We start from the raw sequence: 24702 nt of genomic DNA, 5'->3' as shown, positions 1-24702 counted from the left end.
ATTAGGTTTTTCTGCTACTATATGCACGGAGAATTCTTTTGGTTAAATTAATATAATGGTAGTAATTACTAAAATTATTAAGTGCTGCCGACGTAATACTTTGCTGTCACAATTTTTTCTTTGGATATTTTAAATCCAGGGCTTTTCTTATACGTTTACCATCTTTACACAAATCTCTGAATAAATAAACAAATAAATAAGTAAGTGTTAACGTTTATTCCACCTCTATCACTTCACATGTCAGTCCACCAAAGACTTTCGATCATCAAGTGAAACCTAGCGACAGTTAGAGGTGGTTGCGTTTTTGACTAAAGAGTTTAAAGATTGATTCATCGAAAATTATGCAACGTTGATAAATTCTGGATTAAGACTAGAAAGATCTCTAAATTATTAAAGATGTTTTTTTTCCATTGCCATGCAGGTATTTATGTACATATGCATAAACTAGAGCAGGATAATTTGTTGGAAAAAATAAAAATTAGAACTTGCCGTTTGCATCAGAGTGGGTGTTTATTTTTTTTTCTATTGGAACCATCCCAAGATTAGTCCTTTTTCTCCGAAATCTCAGTTACTAACGTGAAATTTTTGGATTTTTCTTCGAATTTTAATTAACGGAAGTCATATACGAAATTGCTCAAAGTAATAACAAAACTTAATCAATTGTTTTTTTTTTCAAAAGTGTTTTAAAATTCTCAGAAAAAAAGGTGAGAAAAGCAGGTGCTGGGAACAAATACATTAGGTTGGTCATTTGTGGTAGTAGTTCTCACGTTTCCAATTACTTCGTGCTTTACAACCAGTATTTACTTAAGGAATTCTTGAGTAAATACTGATTGTACATAGCTTGAGCTACAAACAAAAGACGGAGGTCGTTAAACGTTGGAGCAGTTTCTTCTCTTTTCCCGTAATCATTGGTGAATAAAAAGTCTTTGTATATAGTGTAAATATTATTACAAAAGGTTACTATAATCAATTATATCCAGCCAATGTAATCTATTCACTGTCCAGTTCTTTTATGAGAGTTTTACATCCACAGCTGTTCTTCGATCTATACTACTGCTATAAAAACATCAGTAATAATTTAAGTATCCATTTCGTGGATTTCTCCTTTTCCTGCGCTGCTGTAATCATCTCATTTAGATGAGTTTTCGTTCTGGAATTGTTTTTTGGCGCCACTACGGCTTCCCGCATTCTCCTCTCCTCAGTTTCGTACCTTTCTAACCAAATTTCGTGGCTTTTGCCGCGAGTTTCTCTTGTTTGACATGAAATTTTGCGAATCTTCTCAGGATGACATATTTTGTTGAATGATTTTTATCGGTTTGCATACACTTGGCAGTAATTACGTAATAAATAGTTAAATGTGTACGTACAGATGCATTTACTGTTCAGGCACACCTCAAAACTGCCAATGGCGACGGTTGAGGGCAAGAAGAAAACGACCTCAGGTACGTCCTCACATTGATTGCCAGCCATCGACTCATTCATTTGCTTATCGTCTGACTCATGTACGTCTTAGGATTTATTTGTTGATTTTTCTGATTCACCGTCCTTCCTTTCCATCTTGACCATCTTTATTTCCTTTCGTTATCCAACATAACCACTTTACGAGTTTTTTTTTCTGATTCTATGTGCGGTCATGATTTATTTGATTGCTAGTTTTTACGTTTAGTTGGTATCGCAGTGCACTTTCAGCTACTTTCCGATGGAGCGCTTTTCTTTTTTGGAGGAAATTACAATGATTACGAAGAGCTCCCACTCTCGTGATTGATAAGAAATCTATTTACGATACTCTTAGCATAGAAAATGTGCCCGTTTATTCCTCGAGAACAAATTCGAGTGGATTTTTACAGAGTTTACTACGAATGAAAATGACAAACTTTTTTCCCGTTTTTCATGTTTTTCATGGAAGTAGTGGGTTCTTTGAAAAAAGACACAAAACGGGAGGAGTATGGGACCCAGATTCTGCAATCCAAACTGTGGACAACAGGTTTTCTTGAGTTGGGTTCTTTCACTCCACGTAGTGTTCTTTGCACCACCATATTTCTGAAAATTTGGGCAAAATAAAAAGAGAAAATATGATTAGGTGGTTCCGGGGTTCATTTCTCTCATAGATTAGGTTATTGAAAATTCTATTATAAAGTATAATTGGAAATTTGCTGTGTTCATTACTAGTTCACAGTGCTTAGACAACTTTTCGAAGTAGGGTCTTCAGTAATAGGTAGAGTTGACCTGGACCTAGCTTGCAAAGATGGCAGAATAAACGTGAAGCACCTCTTCCGAATCCAGGGATCAGTGACATCAGAACCACATAATCCATCTTTTTACCAAACTACCCATCTTTTTACACCCATAGGACTGACGAAATGGAACGGGTAAGGTGGATCAGTGATAAAATTATCGAACATAACAATTTTTTGTAATTTTTATATCCGTTTAAGTTAGGAGATCCGCTTTGTATGCTTTCATTTAGTCGATCCGACGGATGTAAAGAGTTGTATTTCGTTGAATAAACTGAGGACTCTGATACGGTTGAGACTCTTTGATTCCTTCTCTCTCGGTTTTTTCCTTGATATCCTTATTCCGCTAGAAATTTTCTACGGTTGGAAAACGTTTTCAATTCATCTGCACCCATTAAGTGCACGAAATTTTTTGATTGGATTTTTACTCAGTTTCCTCGCGATCGCATCGTTTTTCGATCTAATCTCTTTGAAAGCTTTGACTTGGCTTTTTTTTCATTATTAAGACCTCGATTTCACTGGATTTGGGTTTTTTCATTATTAAGACCTCGATTTCACTGGATTTGGGTTTTTTCATTATTAAGACCTCGATTTCACTGGATTTCATCCTTCATTCATTGCATCCTTAGGGGATCATTAAAAAAGTTACGGAAGGTACTTAATACCAAGGGAGAAAAAGGTCTGTCATTAACTAAGACGGGGCGCTCAGGAGATACCCTAGTTAACTGTGTGCAGCAGACGAAATAAGAAAAGTTCACACAAACCTGTTGATACATTTCAAAGTTAGCTCATATAAATATGTAAATTCTTCAAAACACGTGCGAAGGAGTGTTCGAAACTGCCGACGAACGGCTAACGATTGACGCAATGGCGGATTACAGAGAAGAATAGGGATGCGCACCCAGCTAAGACATGGAATTCGAGCTCGGCTCACCTTTTTGTTACGATTGGGTCGTTTTACAGCTCAGCTTTAAATTTTCAGAATAATTTTTTGTGTTTTTCAATCCAAATAGACGTCGTACTTGGTTTTCTGAGACATTAAATTTGTTGTTACACAGACTAAAGTTCTTCGGATTGCAAAGTCTTGCGTTATTGAGTTTTATTAAGGTGAACCTTTTTTGTTATGCAGTATTCTTTGTTAGTTCTTGATTCTAGTTATTAGTATTATTATATCATTATTACTATACAAAAATTTAGTCCTACTCATCCTTTTTATGAAAATCCTGCTGCATTCGTCAACAAGTCGTTGGAAAAGGATCGCATTAACTTCCGAATCCAAAACACTACGTCAAAAAACAAGCTGTATTCATATTTGGACAATAACTCTTCCATTTTCCGGTATTTAGGGAGAGAAAAGAGAAACGGAGGTTTTTGCTTTTTGAAGTGGTCCATCTGTTATCCGTTTTCGAAAAATCCTCTAGAATTTATTTTATTTTTTGCCTATGTTCAATTTGTCGTTTTCTGGGACCTAGGCAAGTCTCGATTCTCTTTGAGTATGTTTTAAAAAATGTAGTAAAATTACAATTGAAAATTGTAATACACTTCTGCGATGTGCCAGTTTTGTACCATTTTTGCGCTATGCACCAGTTTTGCACCTTCGGATAATTTTGCAATTGTTGTCGAATCTTTTTTTTTAATGCCCCTGTTCTCTTTGCCTGACCTAATAAAATTTGCCGCCGCAAAATGAGAGTCTTCCGAGGCGTTCGCATATCTGATTTCCCTCCCACGGGCTGGAGAAGCTTGAAGAAGTGCCCGAAGAGTTTTTGTTGGTTCAGAGATTATGGCAGGCGGCGCCAGCCATTCGTAATGAGGTGAAGGCCATCCATCATATGACAGTGCATTGCGTTCCCCGTAACGCACTAATTTTTTTCTTTGAAGGACCGGTTTAATTCCCAGATTCGAGATTTTTTTCGCGCTCTGGCAAGTATCCATGGTAATTGTGAGTCAATTTTCTATACATTTCTCTAGTGTTGTTTTCGCAGGATTACGTTATTGATTGGACGGGGGAGGGTGTGTGTGTGCGACTCTTGGATACTTACTGGAAGTTTCCTGCCTTCTACGCATATTTCAACGCTTAACTGCTACAGTTCCGGCGTTTTTGAGGTTCTTCTGAGGTTTAACGAGGTTTAGAGCTTCGAAAGCCTACTAAGTGGTCTAATTTATCTCGCTAAGGAGTCTATTGGCTATAATCCAATAATCCGCTCCATTTCTCGTTTCGTTGAGCTCTTTAGATCTTCCAGAAAATCTTCTACTTTTGAGTATTAGGACTCTTTCTTCTCTGGGACCGTGACATTTTCGTCTAAGGCCAATCTGCTTAGTTAACCCATAAAATTTTTACGGCTCTGCTTACGGGTTGCGTGACCTCGAGACCAATTCTTCCAGTTGTTACGTCGCAATATCGAGCGCCAAGTCGTAGCCTTGCGGGCGTTTCCATTGCGTTTCACATTTTATTGCAGCTTTTGAATTTTTGTCATCCTTTCTATGATAATTTCTTTTTTGATGGATATTTTTTCTTCGAATTTGAATTTTTATCTTTTAACTGCATTACATTCTCTATTTTTATGTAAATATTCCATATATTGATATCTACTGACTTTGTGCTGTGAGATGATGGGGGAGGAAAACATCGCTGCATAGTTTTCCACAACATTCCTCCGGAAATTCTTCTTACTTCAAATAAATGACGAAAAGATTTTTTTGACGAGTGTTCTTTTGTATCCATACTTTTTCTGGAATTCGTTTTCTAGTAATTTATTCTCACAAACCGGTTCTTTTCGTAAATTTAAGTTTGATTTTGGTATTTCTGAATAAAGACTGCGGCCAGGTTACTTAGGGTACTCAGCGGCTCGGCTGGTACTTCGCTTAAAACCGAATTATTACTACGAACTGTGGGAAAAACACAAGTAACAAGTTTCCTTTGTATCCAATTTTTGATTAAATTTAAGAATCTCTCATCTCTGGATCATGTGTTTCGCATGTGTTCTACGCGAAAGAAACTACCTGTTCAAATTTTTAATCATTTAAAATCAGAAAAAATACCTAGAAATTCTAAATGATTGCGAACTATTTTCGGTTACCTTGTTTAATTTGCAGCGATTCTTGGACGTACATTTGTTCACTGACTTTCTTTTTTCTCGTTAAATTACCGAAGTATTAAGGTAAGTGAACGTTACGGATGAGTGAGTAATTTATTTTTTCTCAAATGGTTTCAGAAATTTCAATACTTCCCGGATTTCTTTTTTTGTACGGGTGTGAAGCGTGGATTAGATCCTTTTTATATGACGTTTAGAGCGGGTGTAAATAGCCGAATCCATAATATCTGTTGGATTCCTTTGCATATTTCCGAAGAAAAATAATCCTACTAATGTGCTCAGGGTTCCTCACCTTCTCTTTGGCTTTTTTTCGTTTTTTTTTTTTGCTAAGCACGAATCAATCCAGATGTTTCTGGAATCGGAACTTCTTCTAACTTCTCGAATTTTATCCAACGATCGTATATTTTGTTTTAATTGTGATTGAGTTTTGCTTTCTTGCCTTTCACAGTACCTTCCTTTGTTTAGATCATCAATCTTAGTCTTTTCATCTCTAATATCTTTAATCCCTATTATATTATTATCTTTATTATATTATATCTTTAATCTTTTTTTTTGTATTTACGGATGACGGACAAATTGTGGATTGTGTTCGTAGCAGTTCATGCTTATCAGCGACAGCCGGCGCCTTATCGGTGGTTCCTGATTGAAAAAGAAGAGTTTTTCTCGCTTTTTGCCACTTGATAATATTTTTCATAGCAGTTTTTTTTTAGAAATCACATTTTGGTTTATGCAGTCTTTCAGATATTTCACTTGATAACTTTCTTTCATTAAAATGCTTTGACACATGCGCATTGTTGACAGGATCGCAGAAAATACTACACTTTTCATTTTTTAAAAGTTTGATGACTGGTAGGAATCTGTTGCATTCTCAGATGCTCAGTGCCGATATTCCTGTCAGCGGACGCTTTATGATTGTTCTCAGCTTTCGCGTCTTTGATCTCGTTTCTCCAGAAAAAATGCATGGATAACGTGCGTCTGTTGTCCGTTCCAATTGTATTGGTTACTATGGTGAAACTCTCCGTCAATATTTTTATTAAGAAATATGAAGGAGGCGATATTTTCCATGAGAAATTCTCCATACTTGGTTATTTTTCTCTTATAGTTTTTAATTTTTCGTTACTTCTGTTTTTAGAAGAACATTTTAAAATTATCCAACTACTCCTTGTTCTCTCAATTGTATTGTGAATTATGCAAATGATTTTTTTAAAACTTTTTCTGGAGCTAAGACTTATATCTTTATCCCTCGCGGTGCTCAGCTCTTTAACAGGGCCCGAAATGATTTTGTTATCACTGTTAACGTACGCAGTTTTTTATTATTTTTTTATTTCTTATTTTGAATGGCACGTCTTTAGTCAAGAATAAATAAATATTAAAATAAAATTTGTTCTGAAAGCTCGATTGAGGAAAATATCCTCTGGCAAGTTTTACGTAGAAAACTTCTAATGTGGACGTATTTCTCAGTTATTTTAAAGGCTGATGCAAAATTTTCCCAGTGAAAGAAAACGTTTCCCAATTCTCCAGAAAAATTCAATTATGTATTTTGAAAGAACGTGACTGCGACAGGATGTTGTTCCCGGGAACAGAGTTTTGTTTTTGCAAATCTCAGAGAACGCTCAAAATTAAAGCGATTAAATGAAGGGAATTGACGAGTTTTTCGCATTATTTCTCGAGAAATTATGTTGCTGCCCTTTTTTCCCTTCGTATTAGCATTAAGCCTAGAAATTGGTGGGAATTTAACGAGTTACAGTACACCACTAATTTTTTTTCTAGTTTTTAGCTTCTAGTTTTTTTTTAAATTAAGTTTTAGCTAAGGTGAATCTTATCAGAGTTTTCTTTCGTTGTTGTTGTACGTCGTGAAATGAAGGAATTCATTTAAAGATATTTACCTTTCTGTGGTCTTTCAGCTTGATTTTTTTGGAATTATTTTTTGAACACCCTTAATGGTGCGTCGTAAGTAGAAAAATTTCAGGACGTTTGTATACAGATTTTCCATGTCGAGCATAGGTGGGGGACGTTTTTCCAGTACCAGTTTTGTAATAAATGATTTTTTATTTTTTTATTTCATTGTTTTTCGTTTCATTTATTTACTTATATGGTTTTGTTCGTGTTTCGCGAGACAAGGTGACTTTATTTCTTCACATTCACGTGTTATCTGGTCGGTTATATTATATTACCTGTTATATTTATTATTATTTTATTATTTATTATTTATTGTTTTATATTTCCTGTTATCTTCGGTCACACAAATTCTTGAGAATTGCCTTTTCTACCGCATGAGTGCATTGTTAGTTGATATTACGTGTAAATGCGATAGTCGGAGCCGATGCTCCGATCCCGTTCACCACTGGACGGTAAGGGGCCCCCTCCTCTTTTGGACGGCTTTCGAAGGGACCCCCATCACTTCTGGACGATTGGCGACGGGATCCCCATCACTTGAGCTGCACCCGAAGAGCCCCAGGCTCCCTTCACTTGAGGAGGGTCCGGGTCCTCCCTATCGCACTCTTCCATACTATCTCCTCCGTCACCTTCTTCTGTTTGCCATAAGTCTGGCCAGTGTGGTTTTCTTTGTGTAGGAGGGAAATGGGCGAAAGATTCGACCATCTTTTGACGAATTTTGAGTTTTATGAATCAAACGTGACGAAATGTTAGCATTTCTCAAACAATAACATGGTATGACTATGAATCTTTAAACTATGACTAATGGAACAACTTTTGACTTATTGTTTACTTTTATTTTATGAATTTCTCGAAATTTTCTTGACCATTTTAAAAACATTTTAATTATCGTTACATACTGATCTGTAAAATCATCGCATTCTATTGTTTGACTTCAAATATTCGACAAAAATGTGGACAAATCTTGTGAGGCTTTTATTTTGGGATTTAAAAATGAGCAAAATATAACAGCTTTGAAATATTGCATTAGTTTGACGGCTGGGGTAAGTAACAATCCACTAAATGTCTAAAAATCGGGGAAAATCTTCAAATGATCCTGAAGGCACTGTCCAAGGAATGTTTTGATGATAAGTTTTTTTACACTAGTAAGTAATATTCGTGAAATGGTTTGGGAACACGTAAAACATCAAAAATCGAAAAAATCTGGGACTCACGAGGTCTCACGAGGTCTCACGAGCACCAATGGGATCCGTTTACCTAGCACGATTACTTTCTACAAAAATCGGTAAAATTAATGAAATGAAACTGCACAATTGGAAAATCAATAACGATCATAAAAAAGGATTTTTGATGCATAGTACTCAGAAAATAACTTTCAAAAATAAACTTACTAGGTAATGAAGTGTTTACAGCTGTTTTTTTCTGTTAGAGACTGGGGAAATAGTCAATGGTGGAAAATTAATGTGTTATTTTTATCTATTATAGTCAAATCTCGTTCGTACTTGTTTTATTTTTCGATACTTTTCTTTTTTTTTCAAAATTTTTGATGGCTTCCTTCTCATATAACTGAGAAAATCAAAGAATTAATAGATTTCCTCCAACAGGAAAGAGCTAGTTCATATGCTGAAACCCCATTTTGTAGTAATACTGTAACATGTTCACTGGAAAGGTGATGAGAACTCTCATAGAGCTAAAATGATCGACATTAAAAATTCTAGAAATGGATATAGTACTTTTTTCAAAAATAAAACCTTTGTAGAAAAGTTCTAAATTAATTTTAGGTTCGTGAACAATTTAAAAATTAGCATCGGAGAGCAGGATTTTTCCTGGTGGAGTTTCATATTTTTGCTGGGTACTTGAGTGTTTGCCTTTTCCTGAATACAATTAAGCATTCACACATTTCAATGTCATCGAAGAAGTGCATCGTTGCTGTGAAAATTGAGTAAATTCGTTGAGGACGCGTGTTTCAAGCTGAAGTGTGCAGCGGAAGTGTGTGTGTGTGTGTGTCTCATTAGCAGTTCATTGGAATTCGAATCCTCGAGGCTGAGTTGCTCACTTTGCGAAACTCGTGCTGTGCTGCCTTCCTACTTCTTTTTTTTTCTAGCTTTTGAAACTTGAGAACATCTGGTGTGGAAAACATGTTTTTCATTGGAACGTTTGTTGTAATAGTGCAACGGGCACTAAGTAAAAATTCTTTCTTTAAAATATACCTGAGCGGTTTGAGCGGTAGTCAACTGTTTATTTTGAGTGAAATATGGATGAGTTGGTTAGATGTATAAAAATGAGTTTTCAACATTTCAGCTGGAAGAAATATATCGAAAAGCGCTTGTAGTGAAGAAAAAACATCTTTCCTGTCTCAATTAACTCATTTTAGTTTATGTATTCTTCGTTTTTCTATTTTTTAATAGGAAAACAAATTAAGACTGGTTTAAAGAATTTTAAAAAAACTTGATATATATCTATCGCGGATTTGACTTGGATCTCTCGACGACTACATATTGAGCTGAGAAATAATTAGTGGCCCTTCTTTTTTTTAAATCAAATTTCAGAGATGCGCTTGGAAATAAAAAAAAAACATTAGGAAAATGTTGGATACCATTTGAAAGGGAATTTTTCGCTCTACAAGGAGGCAGCGTTAAAATTCCTTAATTTTATGCTTTTTTTTCTATTTCAGATCGTTAAAATGGGGTGTCAAGGATACAGAACCCCACTTTTCCGGTTATTATTATTATTTTATTATTATTTTTTTCCATTCAATCGAGACCACATGGCTGTTGAAGCTGATGTTTGGTGTGTTGTATGGAGAAGGAACAATTCTTGAAAATAGCGCTGCCCGTTTCTTTGTGCTTCAGAAATAGGAGTTCTTGATCTCGGAGATCGATCACACACTCTGGTTGACCAACTTTCGTGGCAAAAAGAATTCATTTCTTCCCACCTTTTTTTCTGATCCAAAAGAAACTGCTATGAATTAACCACCTTTTTTTCTGATCCAAAAGAAACTGCTATGAACTAATCAATAATACTTTCTTCCTAGTTCCATCGTCCCTCCTATCGTTCCTATCATTTTCCACCTATCACTCGTTAGAGTTTTTTTCAACACATCACAAATTGTTTTTCATCATATTCTTTGTCTTTTTTTTTTCTGGAATTTTCCTTCCAGTGTTTTTTTTTTCGTTTTTTTGGACTTTTCCTGGCTCATACGTTATCACAGCACCAATTTCACGAGGCTCTTCGACGGTTTCAACGTCTCGATTAAACATTAAAGGCAGGAGATGTCGAAAATGCTCTGTTTTTGTCTTCTTGATACATTATTTTTGTGATCTGAAGAAATGAGTCAGTGAAGTTTAGAAATTTAAAATTTTCTATAGAGCGATAGGCCGAGAAAATCTCTATTCAATAGTTCATAACAATTTTCCAGTCGTTTTTATTTCAGTGTGCTTTTTTTTAAGTTTAGAGAAGATAGCAACGAATCTCTCCTCAACATAGTAGAGATAAGGATGTAGTTCACTCATATGAGCGTAACCACTCTCAACCTCCTCTGCTAATTCGAAAAAAGGCTCACGGATCAAAGGTCAAACAACTTCCAACGATCCTATCTTCTCACTACGATACAACTTATTACGGGTAATAGGACGAGGCCAATTCCTAACACATCCTCGTTACGGTACAGAGTGAGCAGTTCCTGCTTATTTGGTTTATTTTAGCCGAATTGTGGGCATTAGACGAGGACGGGGATGCCCGCGTTCTATCGCGTAGTAAGTTGCATCGTCGGGGAGACGGGATCACACTAGCATGTTTCGCACGGCATTTCTGTATTACAAGACTGCACTGAGTATGATTACGCCCATATGGTAAGCCACAGCTTGTCTCTATCTCTTCTTGGAGAGATCCGATATCTTCAATTTTGTAGTAAGATGCTTTTAGTCATGAATTTTTTCCCATGTATTTTTATCGTGAATTTACCAGTTTCTTTCTTTTCGTTTATTTTCAGTCATGTCAATCAAAATGAAACTAGTTATTCTTAAGTCATTCTTTTAAAATCCATCCTCAAAACTTTAATCCCGTCCCGCTTCGATTGCTACACTTTGCTTTATTATTTAAGGTGGTGTCTACGAAGTAGCTCTTTTACGAAATTTGTTCTCACTAGCACCTAATTAATTTTACAGCTTTTTAAAAGCACATTTGTTTGGTTGACGACTTTACTTGTTTATATTCTTATTTTGTTCCGTTCACCAAAGTTCTAAACGTTTTTAACTCTAAATCTCTTTCGAAGAATTCAACAGTTATTCCACTTTTTTGGTCCTCAATGTTACTTCTTTAACAACCTACGGATTGTTAGCCCATTCAATATTACGTTAGTCTTCCGTATTATATCTATATATCTCTATGTTCACATTTATTGATGTTTACGATTAATCCACGCGTAACATATACGAAACTTTCCTAGGAACTTTCCTAGAGGATGTAGGTCGGATTTCTCGATAGATCAAAGTGGATTTTTCTTTCGAAATTTGCTCTGTTTTACTCTCTCTGTTTTTGCCGTGATACGGTAGCTGTTCGAAGTGCAGTAACAGCTTGAATAGTTTGAAAAAAAAACTTGCTTAAACATTTATAAATGAGAAATGAAAATGAAATGAAGTTGAATGACTAACATGAATAGATATAGATCATATTACCATTATAATATCATCATTATATTATATCTCATAAAAACAAATAATGAAATATGCACGTAAGTAAAAAGTAACTAAATTTATCCAGCGAATATGGAACACCGGGAGCACCAGAACACCAGTTGTTGACGAACTCATTCGTGTTCTTTTGTTAAACACAAAGAGTCCCCCGGAATGTTTTTGGGTGAGGGATGATCCTTGCATCTCTGGATTCAATTAACCTTGTGTCTGTAATGGAGTCTCCGTCTTTGTGTCAATTCGATGTGTATTAATTTTTTTTTAAAATCCGAATTGGTTCAATAATGCTTCGAATCGACTCGTCATTTGCAATTTTTATGGAATTTTTTTGGGGATATTTAGGTCGAAAAATTTTCTTTGGGAGAAGAAATTTAGAGGTTTACACGAGTGCAACTTAGATATACAATCCAATGACTGTTCCATTATTTTTTGCTTAATGGGAACTGACTGAATTCTTGCAATAACTTCTCAGTATGACTAGTAACACATTAAAAAAGATCTTTCGCGGAGTGCTTTGAGTGCAGTTTTTCCAGCGTTGTCTGGTTGTTTGATGTATTCGTTCACTTTTGCACATGTCAGAATTGAGAAATTGCTTGCTTACCTCCCGCAGCCCCAAATCTCATTAAATCCAAGAAGAGTCAGCTTAGCTCTTACTTCACATCTGCTTCCCTCACTGGATTTATCTGAAATAAATCCCATACAAAAAAAAAACCGCAGAAATAGACACTCGATATAATTTTGCTAGAAGTCGATATTTTTTTACGGTCATACTTCACACCGAGTATGTTCAACCAGGTGAACGCGACGCTGTTTGCCGCGACGCACTCTCTCTGTCTCTTTCTCCGCCTCTATCTCTATCTGATTAGCACGCATTTTCTCCTTCCTATGCCGTCCCCGAATTGAAGGCGCCTATCGCTTACTTCTTTGAAGCGCATTCGGAGTGAACAATACGTCTATGTAGTTTATTTATATTTATTTAGTCCATTTTTTTATATTTTATATTTGTATTCTTATATTTGTACATATATTTTTGTACTCATGAACCCTATGTCAAGTTCAGTGATTTTCCTCGCTTCCATCTACTCCGTATCTTCAGTTTTATGTCTAGCGGTACTGCAAAGCTCCGAGCCTTTTAATGCACTACGAATCCGTTCCAATTATTCCCATTGTTCGGAGTCAAGTTACTGAATGTTGCGAATCCTAAGGCTACATTTAGTCCTCCGAAGTCATTTGTAAAAAAAAAAATGAAAATTGCAAATGACTATGAGAAAAAGAACATCAAACCCTTCAATTCTGGATTTTGGCCATTTGGTAACTATTTGACTTAGGAAAATTTTGAGCAATTTTTTTTCGGAAACTTAGTTTCTGTAGAAATCTTTCTCGTTCAAACAACACAAGTAACAACAATAACAATAATAAGAAAATAATAATACTACAAATCAAAACTTCTACACTGTATGTACTTTACCAATGAGTTATGTGTGATGTGATTTTGAGTATGCAGCGTTTACACGTTTACGTTTACGTTTACGTTTTTTTTTACAAAGACTAAGTTTCTAAGGAAAATTTTGAGCAACTTCTAAGGAATTTTTTTTTCTTCGGGAACTTGTTTTGTGTAGAAATCTTAAGTTCTGCACTTAAGATGACAGCCGTTTGCACTGTGCATTCTCTGAAATTCCGCGTAAATTTTATTTCCATTAATTATCTTTTTCTTTGAAGCAGATCCAGAGAGGACAGAAAGAAAAAACTGCTCCTGAAAGTGGTGTTTCTTTCCTGTATTTCAATATTGAACTATGAACTGGCGCTTCTACGGCCATTCACAACAGATTCGCTTTATTTGCCCTGTGCACACGCTTTGTTGTACCTGGTCTATGAGCTACATAGAATAGACTCGTTTTGCGCCAAATTTCTCGTTTCCCCTCCGGAAGAGAGCCATGTTTACATTTTTCCCTCGAAAAAATGATTTTTATTTGTTCTCTGGATCTGTAGATGTCTCTACGAACCCTCTCTTCCTTTTCTCTATTCCGTCTCTCTTTTTACTCTTCTAGAACAGCTTTCCTGTATTTTTTCTCCTTGATCATTAATTTTCTTCAAGTTTCAAATTTTAATTTTCATTCTTATAGAGGACGACATGGGTTGGCCGTCGTATGTGGTCCCCGTGGTCGGAAGTGCAATCGTTTCCACCCTGGCATTCCTTCTGGGATCTCTTGGCTACTCCTATCTATGGATTATTATCATAATTGCTCTCAGTGTAACTAAAAGTTATCTTTGGAAAAAGAGGGAGAAGAAGTGGGTGCTCTCTTTTAGCAGTACCTCCAGGATTACAGTAACCTTAATGTCGTTAAGGTTACTTGGATTACGTGCCACAGCGATCAGAGAACGTGATGTGGTTATGGCTCAACTTCAAGATCTCCCTGCATGGGTACAGTTTCCGGATACGGAAAGAGTGGAATGGATGAATAAGGTTTTTTTTTGTTTGCTTTAAGTTTTTTTTGCTTTTTTTTTGTTTTGTTAAGCATCATAAAGAAACTAATGATCTATTTTTAAAGGTGATACATCAACTCTGGCCATACATTGGCGAATATGCAAAGGTTTTCATGACAGATTTCGTTATTCCTCAAGTCAAGGTATTTTTTTAAAATAATATATTGCGTACTTTTCACATATATCCACCTTATGGACGTATCGAATCCATTTATTTGAGATTATAAGCTGGATAAATAGTTTGTTGCACTTTCTGTCAGCTGGTGGCCCTTTCGTAGTTCCATTCTTATAAAGAAATTTCTTCATGCTTTTAAGCTGTTGTCTCATTTTTAAGAAGGGAATTTTTTCAATTCAATTTTTTTAAAGGAAGCTAGTAATTTATGGTTTTATCGCAACCACAACTGTGCGATATTACGAAAAAATAAATCTTTTGGAAAATATTTGGAGCCAAAAAAGGGAAACGTACATTATTATCTTCTTCCAAATCATAGCTATTTTTGACCCATATCTGTCTTCTACTTAATAGCTTTCTATTTTGGGAATTAATTTTTCAAATAATTTCCATTATTTCTCTTTCGCTGCTCCTTTGTATCGTCTCTCTTTTCGTTCTCCTGTCACTCCATTCTTTTTCTAAAATGGAAACATAACGGGCCAAAATGACTGTTACTGCAGAGATAGAAGGTAGAATCAGGAACATCACAGCATCAGGATGAAGTGTTTAATAAAATAAATGAGGTCAACATCAAGGTAATAACTTCTAAAAAAAATTATTAGATAATTAGAATAAACAATAATTAAGTAAATTCTAGAAATTTAATTGTTCCCACTAATTCCAGGCTCAAATGCCGTCAATGTTCAAAAACTTCAAGTTTACAAAAATGGACATGGGCGATATTCCGTGCCGTGTAGGAGGAATAAAGGTGAACTGCTGTTATTCCTCTCTTTCTCTTTCTTCATACCGTGTATTTCAATTTTTCTGTCAATGGTTTTCTCTTCAAAAATTAACAACATTTAGGTCTACACCACAAATGTTGGTCGAGATCGTATCATAGTTGATATGGATGTAGCTTACGCTGGTGATGCGGATTTCATCGTGTCCTGTTGTGGATTCACTGGTGGAATGAATAATTTACAGGTACCTATATTATTATATTATTTATAATAATATTATTTAATAATTTATTAATTTAATTTTAGGTACTTAAGAACTTATATTTTTTTGAATATTTCTACAATTACCAATTTACACGAAACGATTTCCAGTTTTCGGGAAAACTACGTGCTGTACTGAAGCCTTTACTACCGTATCCACCGATGGTTGGTGGTGTTTCTGGATCGTTTCTAGAAATGCCGGTACGATTTCCCGAACGAAAATGCCCCATCGCTGGTTTTTTTTTCAAATGAATGCCTTTGTTTTGCAGAAAATTGACTTCAATCTGACGGGAATGGGAGAGATGGTCGAGCTGCCGGGTTTAATGAATGCTATTAGAAGTGTGGTTAATAGTCAGGTTAGTAGGATTCTTGGACTTAAATATTAATTTGCTTGGTTTTTAAGATGTAATTACATATTTTCTAAATATTTTAAAATTTATAGTTCCTTTATTATTTCTATTTACTTTACTTATTTTGTTTATTTATTTATTTCATTTTATTTTTATTTTATCCATTTATAATTTCAAAATATTTTAAAATTTATACTTCCTTTATTATTTCTATTTACTTTATTTTTTATATTATTTCTCTAGAAGATGTGATGTTTTGAGATGTTTTGTGAAGTGCTTCTTACTAGGAAACTTTTACTGTTCTGAAATTTCCACCAGTGGTTTGTGGTACATTTTTTCTGATTTATAAGACAAAATGGAAAAAATTAGATATTACGTAAATAAGCGTAGATTATCTGGGAAAGAGAATTAATGAGAACAATTTTTGAAAAATTTTTGCAACACGTACTCAAAATACGCAAAAAAAATCACCTATTCGACCATTTCTCTGTATCTAACTAGGATTCGTTACACAGGTGGCCGCTCTCTGCGTACTACCGAACGAGATCGTCGTTCCTTTAGCGCCGAACGTGGATGTCACCAAATTGTTCTTCCCAGAACCAGATGTAGGTTTCTATAGATGTTATTTTCTACTTATTCCACTCACTTAAACACTTTCCAGGGTGTAATTCGCCTAAAAATCATCGAGGCGAAAAATCTGGAGAATCGTGATATTTCATTCATACGGAAAGGAAAGAGTGATCCATACTGTGAAATTCAAGGTGTGTCCGGAAGCCTTTGCATGTTTATCGCGGGAATTTTCTTAGTTTAATTTCACTTAGATACCAGAACATTTTTATTTTCATTTCAATTTCATTTCTAATTTCGTCACTTTCACTCATATTGCAGTTGGTTCACAATTCCTGAAAACTCGTACGATTGACAACGATTTGAATCCAGTATGGAATGAGTATTTTGAAGCCGTTGTAGATCAGGTAAATTCCACTTTATTCCTATTCTTTTTCACTTTTTTTGTTCGTACTGAATTTTGTTCAATATACTCAATGGATGTTTAAGTCCTGCTTTAATTTGATTCGGATAAGCTCGAGATCTAATCATCGCTGTAATTGAAATTAGAAGGTGTAATTGTTTATTCTCAGCATATTTTCGATATTTTAAGGCTCATGGTCAAAAACTACGTATAGAACTATTTGATGAGGATCAAGGTCAGGATGAGGAACTCGGGAGGTTAAGCATCGATCTGAAAGACATTCAGGCTAAAGGAAGCGTGGACAATGTGAGTTCCTCTGGACTCCTTTTATAGTATATCTTAATTTAATAGAGATAATCGATACATATGTGATTGGGCCTCTCTCAAACTGTATTATACTGCGGGATTTTTGTCTAAGAATTCTAAGAATGTCTAAGAAAAAGAAGAAAAAAAAAAAACATAAACCGCTTTTTTTGTGATTTTGATTTTTCTTTTACTCTGTGAACAGGAGGTTATGCCCTGAAAAGGAGAACAATTAGTAAATTTTGGATAAATTCACACCAATCTCATACCACATCAAATATTACCTGATTTTCAATGAAGAGCTGAAATTGATTGCTTTTTTAGTGGTTCCCGCTAGAAGGATGTAAACACGGTGATCTTCATCTAAAAGCTACCTGGATGAATCTATCGAAAGATCGTCGAAATTTGGAAAAACAACAATGGGAAAGCGAATGGCTTCAAGCTGATAAGCCAATCCATCCAGCGCTTCTAATGGTCTTCGTGGATTCCATTTCTGACCTTCCTGTTAGTTTACTGTTAAAAAAATTTACCTGATTATTATTTTGTCCAATTTAACTGTTTGTTATGATAATATTGTTAACCAAAAACATTTTTGATATTTAAAATTAGGATTTTTATGGGTCGTCCAAGAAAGACAGAAAAATATCGTTAAAAAAGTAATGTCCGTAGTAAGATTAGCAACAATTTTTTATTCCATTCAATGGGTTTTTAAAATACGTAAATTACTCTAAAATAGGACTGTGGAAAAATAATGCCTCCGATGATAAATCGATCATTAGACTGTCTCCTAGGATTTTTTTTTGAATAAAGTCTAGCTTCCATAATGCAGATGATTATTATGTAAATTATTTTTTGAAATTAAAAGTAGGAAGAACACTAATACGGCGCCCGACATCTGACGTCCTGCTATCCTTCATGAAATAGAAATCATTTCATTTAATAGATGTATTTTCAAAATTTTGTCGTGAGGTCTATTCTGCGCATAAAATATAGGGTAATTTTTCGAATGGATAGATCAGATGGGGTAAATTTTGATCAAATGGTATTTTGAATGCCTCTCAATACGGAACAACACAGGTGGAAATTGAATTCATATTCTCATCTTGCAGTACCCTAAATCGAAACTCGAGCCGTCGCCGTTCGTTGAAGTCACGTTGGGGAAAAATGCGCAAAGAACACCAGTTAAGGTAAGTTCGTTGTCACTTCGAAACAGATTTATTTTTATTTTATTTTTGAAACATTTGAGATTTATTTTTGAGGCGTTTAGACATTTCATCTTCATATACCCTTTGGTAAAAATCGGTAATCAGTTCAGTCTCCGTTGTGAAATAAGCAAGTTCCCTCGATTATTTTTAGGTAAAAACCGTCAATCCACTTTATCAGTCCAAATTTCTATTCTTTGTGAGACATCCAGAAGGACAAGAGCTAAAATTTGAGGTAACCTTACATATTTCTTGAGTTGTGATAGTCTTGAGGTTTCATTGATTTACTTATCCCTATCTTCACGGTTAAGGCAATAGATGATGGAACACGTCGTGTGCTCGGAACCCTAACCATGCCGCTGAATCAGTTAATCAAAGAACCTCAGCTGGAATATTATCAACAAACATTCATGCTCACTTTAGGAGTCCACCAAAGCCCAATCGTGCTTACTGTAAGACTCAGGGTAAGTGATGTGTGTTTATCCAGTTAACCGAAATTTTCGATGGATATGCGTGTCTGCACACAGTCGTCGCCATTCTTTTTCAACCGAGCCACCGCGACGCGTTCGCCGCACGCCGACATCAACGAACATTGGCTTTCGGAGGAGTATCTCAGTTATCAGCAAAATATATAACAAAATAAATATAATATAATATAACAATATATATCAGCAAAATTCCGCCATTGACCTTTCATCAGTGAGGACCAGTGCCTGCTCATGCCACTTGCGTTCCGGACGCGTCGCGTCACACCTGTTGAACGCACGTGGAGCCGACTGTGTACGACACGCATGTCCATCGATGTTCTCAGCTAAATCTGGTTTCTCCGCTAACAGCATGCTGTTTCTAGGGCTTCGTGCCAGCAGCAGGGGAGAAACCAGACAACATCAATGAGGACGGTGATGAAATTCTAATTCTTCACAAGAGTTAAAGAGAGTGTTGAGAGAAAAAATCACTCGTCTCACATATCTAAATTTTGCAATTTTTTACTGGCTTACTCGTTTGTTCAGTAGGACCCGTGCGGGATTACGTCCCCTTAGTGAGCTGACTCGGATCGTTCCCCCTTCTTTTTTCTTTCTTTCGCCTCAGAGGTTAATTGTTGCCTTGAAGCTTTCGCTATGCTTTTATTTTCTTCGGGTTTGCAAAAAGGTTTGCTTTGTATTTTTACTTAAAGCATCAATTTTTCGGGTTTGCTTCACTTAATGTTTTCACTATTTCCTTTTTCTCAATGGGACGTTCACTTTGGTGTTTTTTAAAGGTTGTGTAAGGTTTTGTAAAAAAAAAAAACTTTGTCGCATTTTGCCAGTCCTTCGTGCCATTGTTAATCTTACCCAGAACTAGTCGAATAACTGTGATTTTCAATCATTAATTCCTATTATTTTTCGGGTCATGGTGCAATAAATAAACGAGAAACCACTGCTCTGCTCATTTCACTGAAGAGATGTTAGGAATTTGCCCCGACTTCTGACGGGAATAAAAAGACTTTCCTTGATTCGAGCACAATGACTGACTTTTACCTGAGAACAACAGTTTTTTTAATTGAATAGTTTTAGTTTCTGAGGAAACCAACATTAGATTAAGGTCTCTTGAAGTTCTTTGTATAGACCACATAACAATAAAGGCTCTACGATTTTGAATTGAAGTCAAACACATTTGCGGATCCCGAAGCGATAAATCGACTCTATTATCATCCTTATTTTTTAGGTTTATTTTAAATTCAACGAAATCACGATTATTACAAATTTAAGCAACAAAACAAAACCAAAACTAAACGAATAGAACCAATATTGTCACAAGGTGACCGCTAGAAAAATAGCGCTACTGCTTTTACAGCAGTAATCGCAGCGTTGCAGCTGTTAGGCGGATTCAATGGCATCATCCTACATTGCAGCCGTTTTCAAAGGCATCACCACACGAATCTGAGATGGTGCAGATTTCAGGTGGAGTATTCTTATAAGGGACAATAGGTTATGGAGAGGAAGGTGATTTCATCTATTTCTTCCTAATTGCCGTAAAAAAACGGCCCGGAAGATACGGCTTCAGGCGTTTTGGCGCACTATCTTCTACAGGGAGTTCGACTGGAGCGCGCCAGCCTTGTGCGGCGCCGCATCTTCCGGGCCGTTTTTTACGGCAATCAGGAAGAAATGGACGGGATCACTCTCCTCCCCATAATCTACTCCATCTGAAATCCGTACCACCTCAGATTCGTGGAGTGATGCCTTCAACACTACGGCACTTCGTAACAGAACAAAAAAGGGTTTGAAGAAATAGAAATTCACTGTGCGCTCAATTAAAAAAAAGCTTTATCGTTGGGATTTTGTTGTAAAAATACTAAAATTCCATTTTCGGTTGATTTACTGATATTTCCCGTGGATCGCACTTTCTGAAAATTGCAAGGGAAAGCGAGAAAAAGTGTTAACTGTTGCAATGTCTCCCCAATTATAGTCGGATCAAAACGACATGAAACTCGGCCCAGTTCTGTAAGCGGTTGCGCTCGAAACGGCGCAGCGGAGGCAGCGGTTGGACTCGTGATGGGACCCGCGCGAACTGCAGCGATGAGTGCCGTTAGCGAAGGTCCCCTTCGACATTGACCGCCACATTCCACCGCACCGCTTTTAGCGCAGCCGAATGCACAATTGCACCGATTTTCATGTCGTTCTGACCCGACTGTAACATTCACTGGTTACCAATTTACTACCGTAACCCTACTTTCGAAAATATCGATTATATCGAAGGAATGAATTCTGATAGCAGTATTCGAATGGCTGACGAGTCTTTTTAAATTCGTGGTTTTCTATTTAAGAAAAAAGAACTGGGTGTGCTAACAGAAGTTTTCACGAGGTGGTAAAAATCCAAATTTCATATTATTGGTTTTAAAGAGATAACTGTACTGTTCGAAACATTTTTAAGGCACTAACGAAAGGCGAAAGAAAAGCGGGTGGAAATAGTGTTTTGGACAACGACACCCTAATGGAATATGCAAACGGTAGGTTTACAATTTCAACAATAAAAAACATTAAAATTAAGATTTTTGGTAAGAAGGTTTAAAAATCATTATTTTTCTTTGATGTTGAAGAAAAGTCGTTCATATTTAGCAGTTCACATTGAGCGAGCTCCTAGAACTGACGGAACCCCAAAGAAACGAGAGATGAATGGTGGTGACTCAGTTGCTGTCGAGCCAGCAAAAACTGTGAATCCTTCACCGGGACTGCTGGATCCTGAAACGAAACTGAATGCTGAAGAGATTACCGTTAGTTCTTTATAACAGCTCAGTTATTCCCTTGTTTTTGACTTTTGATTTGATTTTTGTTCTTGTTCTTTTTTCTCTTGGTCCTTCTTGTGAATGTTGGAAAATTATTTATTTATTTATTTATTTATTCACTGCGTAGCGTTTAATGTGACCACGAAAGGAGGTAAGCGAAGAATTTGGATGATAATTGTGCAACAGCCCTCAATACGGGCCTTAGAGTCTGCAGAAGCGATCGTAGCGCCACCAATTGGTGATTATCGACTGAGCATTATGGCGATTACAGTCGATAATCAACAATTGATACAGACGTCATCACGTGAAGCTTTCTGTTCCGGAAACATTGAAGTCACTTTGAAAAGCAAATGTATGGGAAAAAATGAGAGATTTTCCACAAAATCCGCTCCGTACACCTTTCCTCATCGCCGATCCTGTATTTTTATTGGCTCTGTCCGACAACAATACAACTGATTATTTTGGCCTGCACACTGTCAAACTCTCGTCTCCGATTCGTTGAAAGCCATGACGCTCAAGAATGGCATTGTCACCTCGACATATTAAAAACGGGCTTGGTAAAATTTTGAAAAATATTTGTCTAAGCGATCCACAGTGGCCATTCACGGTGACAACTAATGGACTGTACAATCTCGTAGCTCCCCGAATATGTCGCGACAATAGCGCTCAGTTTTTTTTTTCTCATTTCTTCTCGTGTTTCTTGTAAGCAGCCTTTAACGAGACTGAATGGCTAGCTTGAGCCAGTTTCGCTCTCAACTCCTTACCGGATAGAGAGGTGTAGTGCAAGGGTAAGAGGTTCCACTGTAACTGCACTCTGGTCGATAATTCGAAACCGTCTTGGCCCAATCAATCCATTCACTAATCCGAGGTCGATAAACTAGCACCAGAATTCTACTGGAGAATAAAAACACGGAATTAATAGATAAGTGTCCCTCCAAATCATCGAATGGGCCTTGGGGATCGATCAAAACTAACGCCAACGTTTTACTTTTTATGTTTTATTTACCATACATGAAGTGAAGGTAGTTATAGTCGGTAGTTCAAATCTGAACCTTGGTGCAGTTGCATAATTTGCTGCGCTTGAAGCGATGCGGTGGAGCGTAGCGGTCAGAATCTACAAGGGACCTTTGCTAGCACACTGATCGCTGCAGTTCGCGATTATCCCGCCTCGCAACCGCCAACCAGTATTATTCATTTTGCACATAAGAAACTTAATTTTTCGCATTTTTGATGCCAATTATGGACTGCGTTCGATCCCCGACTACTGCTCGGGACTAGTATGCGGTCCCGTTAATCAAATATCGTGCTAATTTCGTGCGTACACGCCCAGATCCAGAACAGACCCCTGTGCGAGTCTACCTCCGCCTTCTGGTTGGACTATTAGTGTATCTTACGAGAGCTTTGAACTACGTCGCTTGCACGCGACTTCACGCGATGTTGCACCATAAATCAATTTATTATTATTTCACAATCATCAATGGCTTTGGCTGGATTTTAATATAGTTTGAACAAGGTGCACATTTAGGGATGACATTTTTTGGAACCTGATTGTGTTTGCTTCTTATTGCAGAGAATTCAGTAGTTTCGGCACATTCTGAATTATCTCTACTTTCATTCTATTCAGATGCTTCGATCGGAATCCGCAACCTCTATCAATACAAGCTCTGGAAGATCCAGTAGACTCGGCCGAGTGTTCCAAACAAAACATGAAAAGTCATCAAAAACTCGGTACATTACAATGTTTCGACCTTATTCTCTGCTTTTTTTTCGAAAAGATTCTAATTGTTCACGTTTTTTTTAGAGGAAATCAACCTCGAGGCGAATTAGAGATGTCCATTAGATATGCGGATGCAACTAGGAAACTGGTGATACAAGTGCTTCGGGCTAAACAACTGCTACCTTGGGATAAAGCTGGAGATTGTGATCCATACGCTACGGCCAGTGATCCACTTATTCGATGGATTTTTCTACTATTTTGTGGTATTTTATCGTTTTTTCTTTGAAGGTGAAACTCATAAGTATAGAGAATAGCAAGGATGTTCAAAAAAGGAAAACTGCCGTTGTCAAGGGATCAACTAATCCATCGTTTGATAATCAGTAAGTGAGCTGATGACTTTTAACGAAACCACTGTCTCAAAATCGGGCCAGAATAACCTAGGGAACGGTCAGAATGAAGGCAGCATCCAAAAAAAAATCGACGATAATGGGATTCGTCCACGAAGAGATCGGGTTAAGGACGCAGATCATGAGTATGAGCGCGATCACGGTCAATTCCTCCATAACTGGCCCCTGAAAACGGCGTGGAAATAGCCTTGTCGATCGAATTTTCCTACGAGGAAACTGCTGACGCGTGTGGATTAATACGCACCACGAACAAGCTGGCGATCAAGCGCCGTTGCAGCTGTATCTCTCGCTAGCTAGCATAGGCGATGCGCACGCTTGCGCTTGCAGGTGTGGAGTTAGGTGCCTTGTAGGGAAAATCGGTCACAACCGATGTTTCTCATGCCGTGCTTTCTGAACAATTGGGGAGAATTGAGCATGACTGCGCTCATACGCTCGTTGTCTAAACCACTGGTCTTTTATTCAGGATGGAGAAATTCTAACGTCGTTAATTTCATGGTATGCTGCCTTTAATCCAGGTTGGATTGCGCAAGTGACTGCTCTCAGGGTGGGACCTTCGTTATTTCCAATCGGTTGCGGAGCTGAGCGAAGGTCCCATCACGCCATTCCGAATGGGACTGTTCACGCAATTGCACCACAAACCAGGCTGTTATAACTAGGTCGTGTAAAAGGTTTCTTTTTTTTAGTTTCGAATTCGATGTAAATCCAAGCGATTTACACAACTATCGGTTGCAAATATGCGTGAAAGACGATACCAATTATGGAGCATTTTCCGCAAAACCGATTCTAGGCCAGGTACTCGTGATTGATCTCTTTTTACCTAACTTTCTCCTTATCAAGCTAAAAACCTGCTTCTTCAGATCGATATTCGACTATCAACATTAAATAATTGGACGCTTCCACAACAATGGGTTCGGTTAGAAGCTGAACGAATTTGATCGTTGT

General features: G+C 36.8%; 1 protein-coding gene across 4 annotated transcripts in view; it reads left to right on the top strand.

Moving 5' to 3' along the window:
- The window catches only part of RB195_009214 (uncharacterized protein), a gene marked incomplete at both ends in the record, with an annotated part of 34768 nt that extends 10073 nt beyond the window's left edge, over nucleotides 1-24695 (top strand). The window contains 25 exons of one of the 4 annotated variants that reach the window (XM_064196094.1): nucleotides 1387-1442; nucleotides 14037-14202; nucleotides 14260-14377; nucleotides 14463-14540; nucleotides 15234-15317; nucleotides 15413-15532; nucleotides 15661-15750; nucleotides 15819-15905; nucleotides 16415-16504; nucleotides 16561-16660; nucleotides 16788-16873; nucleotides 17059-17175; nucleotides 17497-17676; nucleotides 18282-18359; nucleotides 18529-18609; nucleotides 18686-18838; nucleotides 19225-19300; nucleotides 20820-20938; nucleotides 21285-21360; nucleotides 21470-21624; nucleotides 23261-23364; nucleotides 23438-23573; nucleotides 23642-23733; nucleotides 24444-24552; nucleotides 24618-24695. In XM_064196094.1, the coding sequence (XP_064047237.1) occupies nucleotides 1387-1442; nucleotides 14037-14202; nucleotides 14260-14377; nucleotides 14463-14540; nucleotides 15234-15317; nucleotides 15413-15532; nucleotides 15661-15750; nucleotides 15819-15905; nucleotides 16415-16504; nucleotides 16561-16660; nucleotides 16788-16873; nucleotides 17059-17175; nucleotides 17497-17676; nucleotides 18282-18359; nucleotides 18529-18609; nucleotides 18686-18838; nucleotides 19225-19300; nucleotides 20820-20938; nucleotides 21285-21360; nucleotides 21470-21624; nucleotides 23261-23364; nucleotides 23438-23573; nucleotides 23642-23733; nucleotides 24444-24552; nucleotides 24618-24695 (2629 nt within the window). Of the gene's footprint in view, nucleotides 1-1386; nucleotides 1443-14036; nucleotides 14203-14259; nucleotides 14378-14462; nucleotides 14541-15233; nucleotides 15318-15412; nucleotides 15533-15660; nucleotides 15751-15818; nucleotides 15906-16414; nucleotides 16505-16560; nucleotides 16661-16787; nucleotides 16874-17058; nucleotides 17176-17496; nucleotides 17677-18281; nucleotides 18360-18528; nucleotides 18610-18685; nucleotides 18839-19224; nucleotides 19306-20344; nucleotides 20357-20819; nucleotides 20939-21284; nucleotides 21361-21469; nucleotides 21625-23260; nucleotides 23365-23437; nucleotides 23574-23641; nucleotides 23734-24443; nucleotides 24553-24617 lie in introns of those variants that run through there. The other 3 variants (XM_064196093.1, XM_064196092.1, XM_064196091.1) reach the window with 3 other exon arrangements.
- Nucleotides 24696-24702: the final 7 nt, after the last annotated feature.

The sequence above is a fragment of the Necator americanus genome, chromosome III (genome assembly GCF_031761385.1).
Source record: "Necator americanus strain Aroian chromosome III, whole genome shotgun sequence".
In the NCBI taxonomy this organism is placed as follows: Eukaryota; Metazoa; Nematoda; class Chromadorea; order Rhabditida; family Ancylostomatidae; genus Necator; species Necator americanus.
This window is presented reverse-complemented; position numbering and strand designations above follow the sequence as displayed.